Source organism: Branchiostoma lanceolatum, chromosome 4, assembly GCF_035083965.1.
Source record: "Branchiostoma lanceolatum isolate klBraLanc5 chromosome 4, klBraLanc5.hap2, whole genome shotgun sequence".
In the NCBI taxonomy this organism is placed as follows: domain Eukaryota; kingdom Metazoa; phylum Chordata; class Leptocardii; order Amphioxiformes; family Branchiostomatidae; genus Branchiostoma; species Branchiostoma lanceolatum.
In genome coordinates this window covers 31,455,720-31,470,819 of record NC_089725.1, presented here as the reverse complement: position 1 = coordinate 31,470,819, position 15,100 = coordinate 31,455,720, and the positions used below count along the sequence as shown (strand labels likewise).

At 39.6% G+C, this 15,100-nt stretch overlaps 1 protein-coding gene across 1 annotated transcript in view; it reads right to left on the bottom strand.

The window, feature by feature from the left end:
- Positions 1-15,100, bottom strand: part of LOC136432071 (probable voltage-dependent N-type calcium channel subunit alpha-1B) — a 44,046-nt gene that overhangs the window by 27,186 nt on the left and 1,760 nt on the right. The window contains exon 2 of the mRNA XM_066423089.1: positions 12,059-12,608. Within this exon, the coding sequence (XP_066279186.1) occupies positions 12,059-12,502 (444 nt within the window). The 5' untranslated portion in view covers positions 12,503-12,608. The remainder of the gene's footprint in view (positions 1-12,058; positions 12,609-15,100) is intronic.

The window sequence follows — 15,100 nt, the reverse complement described above, 5'->3', positions numbered from 1 at the left end:
TTTCCAATAGTTGTGCATTATTTTTTGCTCTACAGAAAACTGAGATTATACTACCTTGGACTGATTTCAGAAAGAGCATATTATTCAGCTATTAAAGTTGAAGACCTACATTGATAGGTAAACAAGAATCATGTGGGATTTTAGGCTTTGGGAAGTAGGACAAATCAAGGCAAATCACGCCATCTCTTATAGAATATGCCAACTGCTTTATTTGGCAGAGTCTGACCTGCAGCCATGGCCAGGCATGACTATTGTCAACTGTGGAAAAATATGTCTTAGAATGTTTGATAAGTTAACTGTTGACAAATGTGTTAATCAAACTTGCAATGTAACAAATTGATTTTATACTGAAACAAATTCACACACTCAGGTGGAAAAGCACTTTATGTGCCTTCCTTGTTGCAAGAAAGAGGGGAAGTAAAATACCTCTTGGGTAGGATGTAACTAAGTAAAAGCAAGGAGGACCTATATAAAACCTCCTTGGTGAAAGCAGAGGTCCTGTGAAAGCTAAAAATACTGATTTTTCTTTTTTTTAGATTGACAGTTCAGCTTAGCTGTCCATCATTGAGGCACGTACATCTAAGTTTGATGGGAGCACTGTGCACCTAAGAAAACATCTCCAGACATTATTAGCTAATTTTAAAGTAAATGCCAGTGCTCTAGGAAGGAAGGAATTCTTAGGAAGTTAAATCAAGCACAGGGGGGATGCGTGAGAATTTATTGTTCTTTCAGGGATGTCTGTATTGGCTGTGAATATCCCAATTAATGTCAAGGTGTGAATTACAATGATTTGCATAGAGCCAAAAGACAATTGGTAAATGGAAAGATAGAATTTCTCGGCTACCATGGATCAAGACTGGGTATTGAAAAAGCAGAGGTTTTGGTCGGGAGGCTAGGAGCTGTGTCCACGATTTTCAACATTTCCCTCGAGGGAATGTGTGCTACCCAGTCATCATTACTTCTGTATAGAAATATAATATCATTTATCTTTGCTGGAAGGGAGCTGATCTGTATGGAGACTGACCCTTGGTATATAGTACATGTATGTCAAACCAAGGAGGTTAATAAAACCTGGTCTAAAATTTGGTCAAACAAACTTTAGGGAATGAAAAAAAAACAATATGGCCTGAGGACTCAGTAAAGGCTTCAACAAACCCCGTCACAATCACACCAAAGAATGATGAACTGTCTTAGTGTAATAAGATCACCTCAACTCAAGAGGCAGCTTGGAACAAGCTGGCTTGAGGCTATTTGAATCTGGCTTGGAGCGTTCATGATCACAAATTAACAACTACAAAATCTCACAATAAATGATCCAGCTAAAAGAATGATAAATAAAATGATATTTTTTTTTAAAATGATTAAAAAATAATAAAACGAAAAAAGATAAAAGAAATGATAAATGTCATGTTCACAAATTAACCACTAAAAAATCTCCCAATAAATGGAGCCAAGTGCCACTGGTTGGTCTGGTAGTCGTGCTGTAAACATAGGGTCTAGGCTAACAAACTCTATAGCCTCCTTGGCATATTGAGACAACAGACAATTGACATGAATGGCTTCACAAGAAAAGCAAATGCCGTCTTCAACCAAGGACATTATTCTGAATAATGCCCTTACTTCAACTAAACAATGATTGGGTATAGACAAATAACAACACAGGCATGCCATAAGCCAGCTTTGTGAAGTGAGAGGTTGGCTGGCTGGCCAGTATTATGCAAAGTACTTTTCTGGTTCCGAGATCACCAAGGCCACACCAATTTAATTTCTTGGTTAACAGATTTTTATTTTCCAAAAAAAAAAAGTTAACCAAGAAATTAAATTGGTGTGACCCAATCTAAGGCACGAAAATAAAATAGTCCTTCAGACCAAGGAGGTTTAAAATCATCTTGTTCAGACACTAGTGAGCTGTAGGGATGATATGGGATGCACTTGAACTAATTTGGTTGGGGGTATCTTTAAATTTGTCTTACATTGTTTTCAAAGAATTTTTTTTAGTTCACATAGAAATGTTGCCTGGATTCATCCCAGAAGTGAATTTTCAGGTTTCTGTACTTTGATATCATACCTCAGCTTACACCAAGGACAATATATAATGTCCTTGCTTTAAATACACACTGACTTATACGTATAGTAATACCAAGACCTGAGGGCCAAGGCTTACATGATCTTCAATCAAGCAGTTGTGGGGTAGAAGATTGTTATTTCTGTATTTTGATCAGCCAGGATTTCCAGGCTCCCATCCCATGACCCAAGGCAAGGCCAACATTTAGCTCATGATCAAGATCTCTTGGTAAGAAGGCCTCTTTGACACACACAGTATACTCCCTGTGTGATAATTACTTCTGAATCAACATGATAATTTGACAGCATCACTGCTTGTCCAGGACAATAGCTGAGCTAGTTTGAAGCCGCATAACAAAGAAGCGAATAATTACTTGAATTTCCTGAACGAGGGTATATGAGCTCTCCCCCTAACTGCCTATTAAAGGTCCATATTGTAGGATTTGGAACCAAAATATTACCTAGAACCAAGGACATTATATCCTATATAATGTCCTTGCTAGAACCAACGAGGCTAGAACAAACTCTAGATCTAGCTATAGCCTGATGTTTCGATTCATATGCTCGTAACAACTTCATATGTCGTTTATGAAGGTTAGACATTCAGGTAAAGACAATTCAAACTCTATACAAGTGGATAAAATTCTGAGATTTAATTCGGAATCTCATAACTTCCTATGTCAAATGGAACAATCTATAGAATTAGATGTGCTAAGCCTATCTAGTATTTCCAGTTCCCGCACTACAAAAGTGACCTAAAGGCATCTCTCCTCAGCTATGTAACACATTGAAGTAGAATGTAAACCAAAAATGATAAGTATGTCACCAACATGGCTCGAAACATGAGGTTTGAACCTGCATAAGAAAAGCATAAAATAATTAGGTTTAAAGGACAAAGGACCTTGGATCCATTTTAACCTCCTTGCTTGGATAAGGTCTGAAAGTTTCAAACGTCTGATGATTTTGAAATTTATTCAGTTGTTTTGAGTGATTGTGTTGTGGCTATAAAGGACATGATTTGATTGGTATGAAAGCAAGAAGATCCCAAATACATCTCATTGCCAGTCCCAATATGAAAGGGATTTGAGGCAAAACTTAGATATGCTCTGTAACCAAATAACTTGTGGCATTCAATCACATTTCAACTCATAATGTATGAATCTACTGCAGTCAAATGGCAACCATATGCCTTTATACTGGATGAACTTATCTTGTACTTGCCCTCACCTATTACCAACAGGGAGCCAGAGGTTTTGGAAATCAGTTGCACACATAAGGCCAACTATGAATGAATAAATGTGAAATACCACCAATGTGTGAAAACAGGCTGCTGGTAGGTGCAACACCTACCTACAATTGTATGGTCAATATACTGTCTGGCCAACACACAACACAGCTGTAATTTGTCTCTTTGCACATTTTGAGTTATCAAATTTTAAATCCCAGTTGATCTCTAGTATATAGGAGGGAAACGATCTCAGGTCCCCGCATTGATCTCCAAGCAGATGAATTGGTCAGGGTTTTTAGCATCTGTTGCTCTTTCGAAAATGTACATGTAAGTTTTAACTGTTATCATATTGAACTTTTCACATCAACTGATTTGGACCTCAAGTGTGAGATGCAGGACCGCGGTCTAATTTTGAAGCCCTGGAGACTAAAGTTGGGAGTGTTTCCTGTAAGACTGTCAATTCACGCCTCTTTCCCACCTCTCTGCCCCGCCTCTCACACCTTTCTGACACAGCTTTTCATTCAAGTTATCCCCGCAGTCTGAAGTTTGCCCCGCGGTCTACCTGCTTTTGGACAGTTCTGCCCCGCGGTCTAGAAATTTAGAGCCGCGGTCTAACAATTTTAGACCTGAGTTCTGTGATTTCACATCTCCGGGCTAGCTTTTCATTTCAGCGGGCTAACCAAATAGCCTGCAGTCTACTGACATTTTTTATTAATGATATCTACAGTTATGAACATTGCAGAATAATAATTTTTACATCACTGTACTTGTTACATTGAGAGCTACACACTGATGTGAAACTTAATGGTAGAACATCAATTTTTCTGGAGATTCCAAATAGCTACTGTATTCCCCAATGTAAACTGACTGGTGTTAGATACAGATACAACCTTATTTTTCTAGTAAAGTAAACAAAATCTTGGTCAGCTCATTGCTCTGGGGAGGAACAGGAAATACCCTTAATTCATTTATGTCATACCTAGGCCGCAAAAACGTTTGATACGGGTGTTTCGGACCGGGCGATAACTTTGGTTATCACAGGGGGTTCTACTTTAATTTATCTTTATCACACGGGCTTCCATAGAATATTTAGAATGCGTTTGAAATGCGCTGGTTGCGCCTCTGTCTAAAAATTCAAATACCGAATTCGGAAGATTTTGCATTGAAATGTGTGTTTTTTCGGGTGGGTATGACATAAATAAAATACAACACGGTGTATTCCGCATCACCCTCGAACGGGCAGATCCCGGCTTATGCGATAAGGAATACATTGTGTTGTACTTTATACTCATCATTGCATGGCCAACCAGTGTGTTATGCTGAAAGGCAGTTATACCGGCTATACAGATACAGATACAGACTTACTTTTGTTGTTTCTAGTAAAGTCAATTAAATCCTCAAGCACTTAAAAATACACAGTCACAGCAATCAAGCTCCGGAAGGCACTGTCACCCGGGATTCAATCATCATGTAGACTGCATGTTCATGCGTAAAAAAGCCATCTACCATCTGTACACAGTTGTATGTTTGTGTGATGTGTATTGTGTGATTTGTGTAATACGTATTCATTTCTGAACCCCGGAGGACTAGCTGTTGTATAAAGGGTATCTTAAAAAAGGTAAAAGGGTACTGTACATGTAAAAGTCTTTATATTTTCGTCAGGACAGCTCAGCTGAAGAAAGAATCATTATGGAACTCAACAACAAGGGCACCAACCAAGGACAATGTGCACATAATCTGTCTACCTGTAGTATGCTTGACTCCTCGCCCCAGGCTTGTACGGGTTGAGGGAACAGATCCTCTCCCCTGCCGCGTTCACCCATTCTCATCCCTAATCCAACCATAGGGGCTCGAACCCAACATGGACACTCTCACAACAACAAGCCTCTACCTCGCCTTCACCATGTACATGTATGTGCAGTGATATTCTGTTACCAAGGAGCCAGTCTGCAAGACCTTTACAATACAACCTGTTGTTGCCTTACAATCATTAATCTAATAAGGCACAAGTTTCCACCCAGCCTATATGCAAATTGGGGCATGCATGTTCTTTCCACTTCCCTAGGCAGCGAGTATTGCTGGCATTTTTCAGACACGCTCCTTGGCTCTTGCAGGAGATAACAGACAGAAAGACAAGGTTGATAACAGCTATATTGTATAGTATTCGTAGTGTTAAACAAAAGATGGACTTGTGAAATCCTTGTTTTAAAGCTAAACCAGAAAAATGTCATTTCTGTCTTTATACCTCTATCAATGTCTAGCACAAATGTTAGATTTACGTCAACAATAGTTTGTTGGCCTGTTACTTTGTTGTTAGCATGTACAGATGGCTCAAAAAGGAGAAACTGGGATTTGATTTCAGGGGAAGATTTCTTTGTTTCTTTGTGAATCTGGATACAAGGGGTTTCTTATACTATATTAAGTTATAGGATTTGAAGGGTAAAATTGTCGATATTTTTCTCTGTGTTCCCTAAACCCCATAATTTCTAAAATCTAAAGACATGTTATTTTGCATTTACATTACTTAATATATGCCTTTATGAATCTATTATAACAGTTTAAGCTCTACGTATTTCCCTTGTTAAGGACAAGCTTAATCATAATGTCTGGCCTGAGTACACAATAGAACCATTTATACCACTATTTATTCCCTGGACATGCAGACAAAGGCAGAGAAAATGTCAGGTGCATATATTACATAACCCTTTGTGTCACCTGAGAACTGATGTGGGGACAATGAAATATAGGTGTAAGGTGTAACGACATCACAACCAATCACATTGTAGGAAATGTCATCCTTCTCTGTCCCATAGACGTTTATTATTTATTTTGCAAACTGCTGTAACAGCACAAGTTATGGGACAGCTAACCTTGATGGTAGACATGTTTAAATCTCAGCCATAAATTCTGTCTTGTGATATATATAACAACTACCTGGGCTCAAAATAGTCTTTTATTCCTGCACACCTGACCTAGTGAAGGTAACATTTGAAATGAACTACTAATTTTTTGTCCTTCATTTTCATCAAAAAACTAGACTAAGTTTTTGCTATCCGCTGTATAACGGGTCACTTCTGTGAAGAATTCAAGGTAACTTTTTGATTGAGTGCTGACAACACAAACAATGACATATACGAAAAGTCACCCCCTCTCTGTTCCATATGATTTAAGTTATAATATAAATATATGAAATATAAACTTTTAAGTTAAGAGACAGCAAGGAGGTTTATGATGTTAGATAAATGTGTGTTGTGACACATAATAACTACTCTTACTGACAAATTGAAAAACTTAAGGCAGCAACAATAGCCGGCAGTGTGCAACCTTTCCGTGGTGCTTGCCCGTCGTTTATCCATTCGGCTAACGACAGTTTTCACACCCTAGACCTGTGGAGTATGTGCTTGGCTATGCCCACTTGGCATGACTGAACTGGAAAAAGCAGCACCTCAAGTCCCTCTTAAGAGTGTTGAAAGTTATATGTTGGTACTTGAAGGTACTTAGTGAAAAAGAATGAGGTTAATGCACCATTTCCCAGGCCCCTATATAAGGCAAATTAGCATGAACAGCACTTACAACTTGACCTGAAAAGAATGTGCTTGAATATGTCAACTTCCAGTAACACCCTCACATGTTGGACTGGGCCAAACCAATTTAACATGTTGGTTCTCTGACATATTTTGTGTGATATCTTAGCAACCAATTATCACAAAAACAGACACCTGCAAGGAAAACTTGCATCTGACTCTGTTCACTCCCTGAAACTGTGTGTACCAAGGTGCAGACTTTCCCTCAGACTCTGTTTTCATGTTGATCTTCCAATATAGCAATGTTTTTAGCAATTTTATTTCTTAAAATCTGTGAACCAAGAAATCAAATTGGTGTGGCCCTTGCTGGAAAATAACCCATGCCTTTACATGGCCATTTGATGTGGCTGAACTGGAAAAATCAGCACTGTTTTCTTTGTAGGACTTTTACATTGGAACTGTCTACTTCAAGTCATGGCCTTATGTCTATCCAAGTACGTAGTAAATGGGTTTAAGCAAGTCTATTTCAAGAGTGCTATGCCCTTTCGTGCCAAAGTATCTATCTTCTGCCTGGCAGTCCAAAAATGTTTTCAATAATGCTTCCTTTGTTATCTTATCTTTCGCGTGGTGGTCTTTTCTAACAGCATACACAACATCTTGTGAACAAATAAACTCATGATCAGCAGAGAGCCAGTGCCACACAGCTCTCACTGTTAGAACATATTTACATAAAATGTTATAATTAGAGGGTCGATTATTGTATATCAAAGGACCGGATCCTGTCTACTTTGAAGTAATAGTTCTAACTTCTATAATGGCTAATGTTACACCGCACAGGAAAATAGAAAATGGAGTGTGTTATACAGTTGGATCCAGTTGAGTTAACTTAAAAGGTTAATTTTTCACTGGTCTTGACAAGAGAGACAGAAGCTTTATTCAGGTATATGCGGGTTCACTGTGCTGAAGAGATTTCCGTTCCATTCAGGAGGTACAAACTAAACATCCCGTCCTGAAGCTCACATCACGCTGTTAGGCCTTACCAATTTAGTTTGCTGGTTCTCTGACTTTTTAATGTACAATTGTTGCAACAGGACATCACGAAAACAGAAGGCTGGGGTGAAAACTTGGATCTGATGATTCGGTTCACTCCCACACATTTCCCACTAAGACTCTGTTCCCATGTTCATATTCCAATCAAGAATTATCTTTTTAAATCCTAAGAACCGAGAAATTATTTCAGTGTAGCCTAAACAAAGTTCAACCAAATTAAATGATTGCGAGTGGAGCAAATTTTCCCCAGGAAAGGTATCCATGTACTTGTAGGATATTCTCTGCGACCTGTGAACATCAGGCAATACCTAAAAACCATGCAGTGACCGAGAGGACCCCAACAACATTTCTGTGGTGAACGTCCTTTAGAGCACGCAGACTCCATCAGGTGAGCTATCTTCCTGCTGTGAGTCGCAACCTGTCAGCCCCCCCCTCCTTAAGGCAATCAGCCCAGGTGCTTATCACAATTTACCTGGTTGCCATGGCAGCTTCCTTCACCTTTCTCTGGGTGCATTTGTTCCGCACACCTTCCCCCCTCAGGCTATACAAACACGCCCTGGTTACTGTCCTGCACCGCTTCTCACAACAAACACACACTCTTACTGACACAAAAACTATGGCTGGGGTGCGTATTTAACTAATCCGCTATGCTTTGGTACAGAAAGAAGGGATTTCTGTCCTTTGATGTTGAAATAACATGAAAATCGTCAATGAAAGTTGCCTTTTTCAGAGTACGACTGCATGAATATATCACAGTACGGGTCAGTGCACAGACATGTGGGTTATGGATACACAGATACATTGTATAAGAAGGAAACTGGCCCACAAAAAATGTCTAACTTCTCTTTCGTTGTCTGCTGCCACTTTTAGTTGTTCTTTGTCAGTTTGTCCATTTCTAACCAACTTCAGGACCAGTCTGTGCACAAAGCTGACAGACATAATATTGTGATAGATTATCATGCAACCTTGTTTTTCATGTCTTAATACAAAAGTGAAAATAAAGTTGGGAAGTTGTCTAATGTCACTTCTTAAGTTCTTTGACAGTTTGTGGACTTTGAACCAACTGCAGAGGACCAGTCTGTGCACAAAACTCAGAATATACATATTTTGGTTTTGTTGAAGAAATAAGTAACACCTAACCATGGCAAATACATTATTTCTATTTTTCATCAGACTAGAGTACTTCAAACAAAAACATTCTGAGGGCTTTCAACTATACAAAGGCTAAGGTCATTATTTATAGCCATCAATCCATGTTGCTTGGTTACAATCGCTGAAGGACATATTATGACCAAAGTGTATATATACAGTACATGTTGGAACAAACAGTACATGACCTACACAATGCAGGCCCACTAAAGGTTTGCTATAAAGAGCTAAGCTGACGGACACAATGCATATTCGACAAAGGGCAGGTACAAAAAGTAAAGCTGGCTGATAAACGTACAAAAGAAGGCTAGAAATGAAGTAGAGCAAAAGGTATTTAGTCCTATTACGTTTTGGAAAACACATCTAGGGTAAAGTATACCTGTTCCATATGCATCAAACAAAATTGCAAAACAAAAACTTATGTTAAGCTTGCTGGTGTATAGAGCACAGGTAAGACATGTAATGAACATGATGCTCATTTCAAAGTTTCATCACAATATTACAACAAATTCTACTTTATCGGAAGGTCTGATAATGATTTAATAATTTCATGCAACTTGTTTCAAAGTCAAACATAAAGGCATACAATTGGGTAGTTGCATATCTTTTTAGAGGAAGGACCGAAACTTCTTTTCTGTTTTCAGAACACAGACCAGACCACATGTCATTCACACCAACAACACTCTGCGGCCCCATGACAACAAAAGTGCTATCCTGCATGCGGATAAGTCAAGGGATTTCCAACACAGGACTGTAAAGCCTCTACTCTTTTCTTGCAGTAAGTTGACAGATAGGCACTTGGATACAGACTTTATGTCTACACAAACACTTCTGCACCCTTCCATCAGTGGTAAGTCCTCCCTGACCTGAATTCTGGGCTCAGGGTGCGACTATTGTCCTGGGCTATAGTAAATTGGCTCAGCGAATGTCGACAATTGTGAAATTAGCTTTTAGATCAGAGACGGAATCTAGACAATTTTGTCTGTTATCTGTTTAATCGTGTAATAGAGGTCAGAATTGCCCAGTGGAATGACAGCAGGTGATTATGTAGAGGTTGTGTACAAAGAACCTTATCCAATGACTTACCAACCTGATGAAACTATTCACAAATATAATGTGGTAGATAAACGTGCAACTTTGTTTTTCATGTTTTAAGAGAAAAATTACAAATGTTATAAAGTTTAGAAGCTTTGTCTGTCTATCTCCATTTTTTCTTGGTTTTATTTAAGATACTGTACCCTAAAAATCTCTGGCCTGGAGTCCAACCTTGTTAGCTTTGGTCTGCTCCGAATGTCGCTACCTGACACAGTAGCCACATTGGGAGCTAACATAGTGGGACACCACGCTAACGAAAGACTCTCTTTCTCTCTCTTGCTCTCTCTTTCTCTCTCTTTCTCTCTCTTTCTCTCTCTTTCTCTTCCTCTCCCTCTCTTTCTCTGTCCCTTGTGACTTCAGGCAAAGGGAAAAAAATGTACCAAAATTCCTACAAACTATTTCATCTATCATTCCAACTCAACTTCAACACCTCTGAGACTAATATCATCAGACTTGTAGGCAAATGGGTGTGGTCTCAAATAAAGTTCTAAACGGTAACTATGCGGCTATGCAGTTTACAAATCTTAGAGACTAAGTTGCTGCTTCTGAAGATGTGGCACGAGTGTGTACGGTTGACATGTTGTCCACTACTACTGTACTTGCCTACTGCAGACTTGTGTTACTAGTATAACAAAGAGTATAACTTTTCCAACTTAGAGTGTTTGTTCGGTAACAGGAGAACGCAGCGACGTTCAAAAGAAGGTTCTACCGAACATTGCACTCATTATGCAGAGTCACGACTCTTCTACTGATTCAGACATTTCCTTCATGCATTTAAGAGGGCTTTTGTCCACCTGTCACACCTGCAGCTCAAAGCAAAACAAACTTAAAGGAGAACTGTAACATAACAGTAGGCACCAGGATTGTACACCAATCTGAGACAGGTAGAATAAAAAGTACCTCACAGGTATAAGTTCACACCTGCAGCTGAGAGTGAAAGTAAAAAAGAATTACAGCAGAACTGTAGCACAATACAAGGATTGTACACCTGTCTGAGACAGGTAGAATAAAAAGTACCCCACAGGTACAAGTTAACACCTGCAGCTGAAAGCAAAACAAACTTACAGGACAACTATAGCATGATCATTGAGTATACACCTGTCTGGGACATGTATCACACAGCCTGTCTGTTTGACAGCCAGGCCTTGAAATCTACAGGAAAGTTTTCTAGATTCCACTGTTATTCCAGAATTAGACGTAGCGGTCAGTCATTTAGACATGTTAGAATGGAACTCCTTACAACAGTTACATGTAGTGGTTGAAGCTAAAACTGTCAATGACAGGACAACCATTGGGACAAAAAGAACTACATCACATGAGAACTGCAAGAGTGAAGACCGTGACTCTACAGGCCTGCAGGTAGACTGCAGACTGCAGGGATCTTTTAAGGATTCCCCTCCGTTACAAGGGCACCGCAACATGAGGACAGCACAAGCAGGAAAAAGGCTACTACCGTAGCAGCAACAAAACAAACGGTTGCCATTGTGTCCTCATCACTATTAATACTATTCTTACTTATACTAGTACTTCCTGCCGCCTGACCCAATAACCAAGCTGAGGCCATTGTTCAGTTTGTTTAGTACATAGATTGAGATTTCACCAGACTCCCATCATAGACAAGTATGTTCTGTCAAAGACAAGATTGTGGTCTGTAGGTTCCTTCCACCACCAGGAAACAGTATGCTGCATACATTTTGCTTTAAAAGCATTTACGATGACGGGTGACAGATTCTAGGTGGTCACAGTACAACCCAGAAATTACATTTAAACAGAATTCATCATTCAAGTCCGAAGTTTGAAAAATTCTAGAACAGCATATACTGCATATTTCCCTGTCTACAAAATGGTTGGTGGATTCGAATGTAGAAAATCTGCTAAACATACCGATAATTTTAGTTTTCTTGTAAGAAGGCAGGTGTTAAAGTGTATCATGAACAGGTTTACTTACCCCATGTATGGCGGGAGCCAGCGCCACTGCAGGAGCCAGCAGTCCAAACCGACCAAAGTTCTCCAGGGAAGACCGTCTGTTCAGCGGTCTCAACGTTTCCTTCTTAGTCTCTTTACTCTCCGTCTTTTTATCCGACCTCGGTTTGGCCCAAGTCTTCACTTCCTCCTTTAGACTCCCTGACGATCTCGAGATGGTTCTGTCCTGCATCGGGATCCTGTCCGCGGTTTCTCTGACCGCGTTCCCATTAAGACCGCGTCCGTTCTTGTTCACGTCTCCAGCATTTTCCAGAAGTTTCGCTTTCGGGCTGGTGTCGTAAACCGGGCTGTCGGGAGACCGCCTGCCCGCCGACAACCGCCCGTCTGTCCTCTCCTCGTTTTCCACGGAAAATTTCGGCGCGAGGAATCCGCCGTTCGTGCCCGTCCTGTCTTCAACGTCCTCCTCCATTTTGGCAGACTGTCTCAGAGACACCCGGTAACGATGTGTGCTTCAGAGAGGTCAGGGGTCATCTCCATGGTGATGTTGTCGACCTTTGTGCCATAAAGTTAGCAGACTGGAAAGCAAACAGAAGAAAACACAGATAAGGTCTTTGCTACAAGTTTTAACAAGTTTGCAGGGCCCCACTAGCCTGAGTATCAGCCTTTTCAGGTTCCGTACGCTACCCAAGCTCCGCTGTAAAGCAGTGTCAATTACTGAGTTGGGCAACCCTGGCCATAAAGATGACAGAACAAAAAAATGGAAAAAACTAAGCAAAATGCAGACTGTTCTTCTGATTTGGGCAGAAAGTTATATCATGTTATGTATGATAATAGGTTTGAAAGCTATTTTCCTAAAATCAGCCCAAATTTGAAAGTAACTAAAAAATCATGTCAACTTTTCATGAGAGGATTATACACCATTGATTCAGATATTCTCTCTAGTATCTATCACACGAAAAATGTGATTTTGTTAAGTTGTTTAGAATACTTTGAGTTGCGAGTTTTGGTATACAACATTACATGCACATCAAAATCTTTTTCAGACTTATAAAACTTTATTCAATAGATATTCAACGCAAGATTAAAGGAAGCTTAAGTTAAACCTTGTATAGACCAAAGTACTTAACGTCTTATCAATAGGAAGTGGCTCCAGATTGGATGTCATTTTCATTCTTTCAACTGCCTCCCTGCCCAACAGTTTTTGTGAAAAACAAGAGTTAAACAGTAACTTTCCTGTACTCAACAAGTACATTCTTATCAAACATGTAAAATGATGTTTGACACGGCCAGATGGCAGTTTATATGAATGTGCTTGACAAGGATGTCTGACCACTTAACCATAGCACACACAAAGGCCACATACCCGGCATAATGGTAGTTTATTAAAAATGCATGCCTCAATTACGCACGGGGACACACACAAAAGCGCAGCAAACATAACCCGTACTTGTTCAACTCTGCTATAATGACTCTGTATAACATTCATTCTCATAAAGTCAACAGCCCCCATCTGGACAGTAAGGGGATTTCTGTAAGTTAAACCTGCCCTTTTCCTCCCATTTTAGTACACAATAGGTTTTACACCCTGAACCATGATGGTAGAATTGCTGTCATATCAGCCCTTCTCCCCTGACAGTGCAGCAACAATGGAGCACAATTCAGACTTCTTCTCCTGGCTTGGTCGCTTTTCATCTCATGCAAATAGACCTTCCATACTCCATCTCCATACGTCACACAACGCTGTTTGCCTTTTCTATTCCTGTGTTGAATATTCAAACAATAACCAGCTTTGCACTGGAGATTAGCGATAAACGATTGCAGGGCCTATCAAACAGAACTTCACATCTCTGGCATTCTGTACAATGAAATGGGAGAGGGTGAAACATCTGAATACTCCGATAAATCTTTCAAAAAAATATAAACTTTAAAGCAGCCTATAGTTACCTTCGCTGAGAAGGTTATGCAGAGGGTAGCGTTTGTATGTATGTTTGTAAAGACCAGCATAACTCGAGAAGGCTTGGATGGATTGACTTGATATTTGGTAGGTGGGTAGGTCTTGATGAGACTAGGAAATGATTACATTTTGGGTCCCCTAGCGGCTTGTTATGGTACTGCAGCGGAACTTCCTGTTTCGATATCTCGTGTTCTGGACAAGCTATGGAACTGATTTTTGAGTGGTAGATAGCTCTTTGGACAGAGAGTAAGTGGTATAGGTTTTTTTGGCCCCCTAGCGGCTTTTTTGAAACTGCAGGATCAGGTTTTGGTTCAGACTTTGAAAGGGAATGACTCAAGAAGGGCTTGATGGATGGTTATGATTTTTGGTAAGTAGATAGCTTGAGTGATGATGTACATGATTAGATACTTATTATGCAAATCAGTATCTAATTGGCATAATTAATGAGGAAAGTTTATACATCCGCCAAATTCCACGATAGTACTCTGAAACATGTGACATACATGTGTATGTAACTGAAGAAGAGAGAAACATTAATAGATATCAATATGTTTCTATAAACATAAAAATCGAACAGTCATCAAATGTGTCTTCTTCTACAAGTAGTTCTAGATTTTCTCATTCAAATATGAAAATTTCACGTATTGTGAATCCTGACTCCCACAATCCATGATCTTTTATATTGCTTTATTCTAACACTCAGAAAAGTAGACATTCCTTTTCAAGTGTTTACAAGACAGTGTTCCACTTCTAGTGCAGACAGGCAAACATAAGAGAGAGTGGTATTCTGGAGGGCCGGCACTGGAAAGTGTCTCCAAATCGAGTTTTGGCAGCAAACAAACTAGCAGAGTGGGAAAACATTTCTGACATTACAGCTAACCCGAAATATACCACCGTCACAATGGGTGATGTCGCGGTCTGTTTATATGTAGATTTTTTACCTCGTCCCAAAAATGTGCCGTGTTTAGATCTATTGTCATGACATATGATGGTCCTACACTCAACTTTTCCTTCCCTTACTTCAGTCTGTAATACATTATAATGCATGTCTAGAAGGTAAAATGCGAACTTAATACATAGAAGGGTGCCTTTACCATTACAGTGAGTGATTGG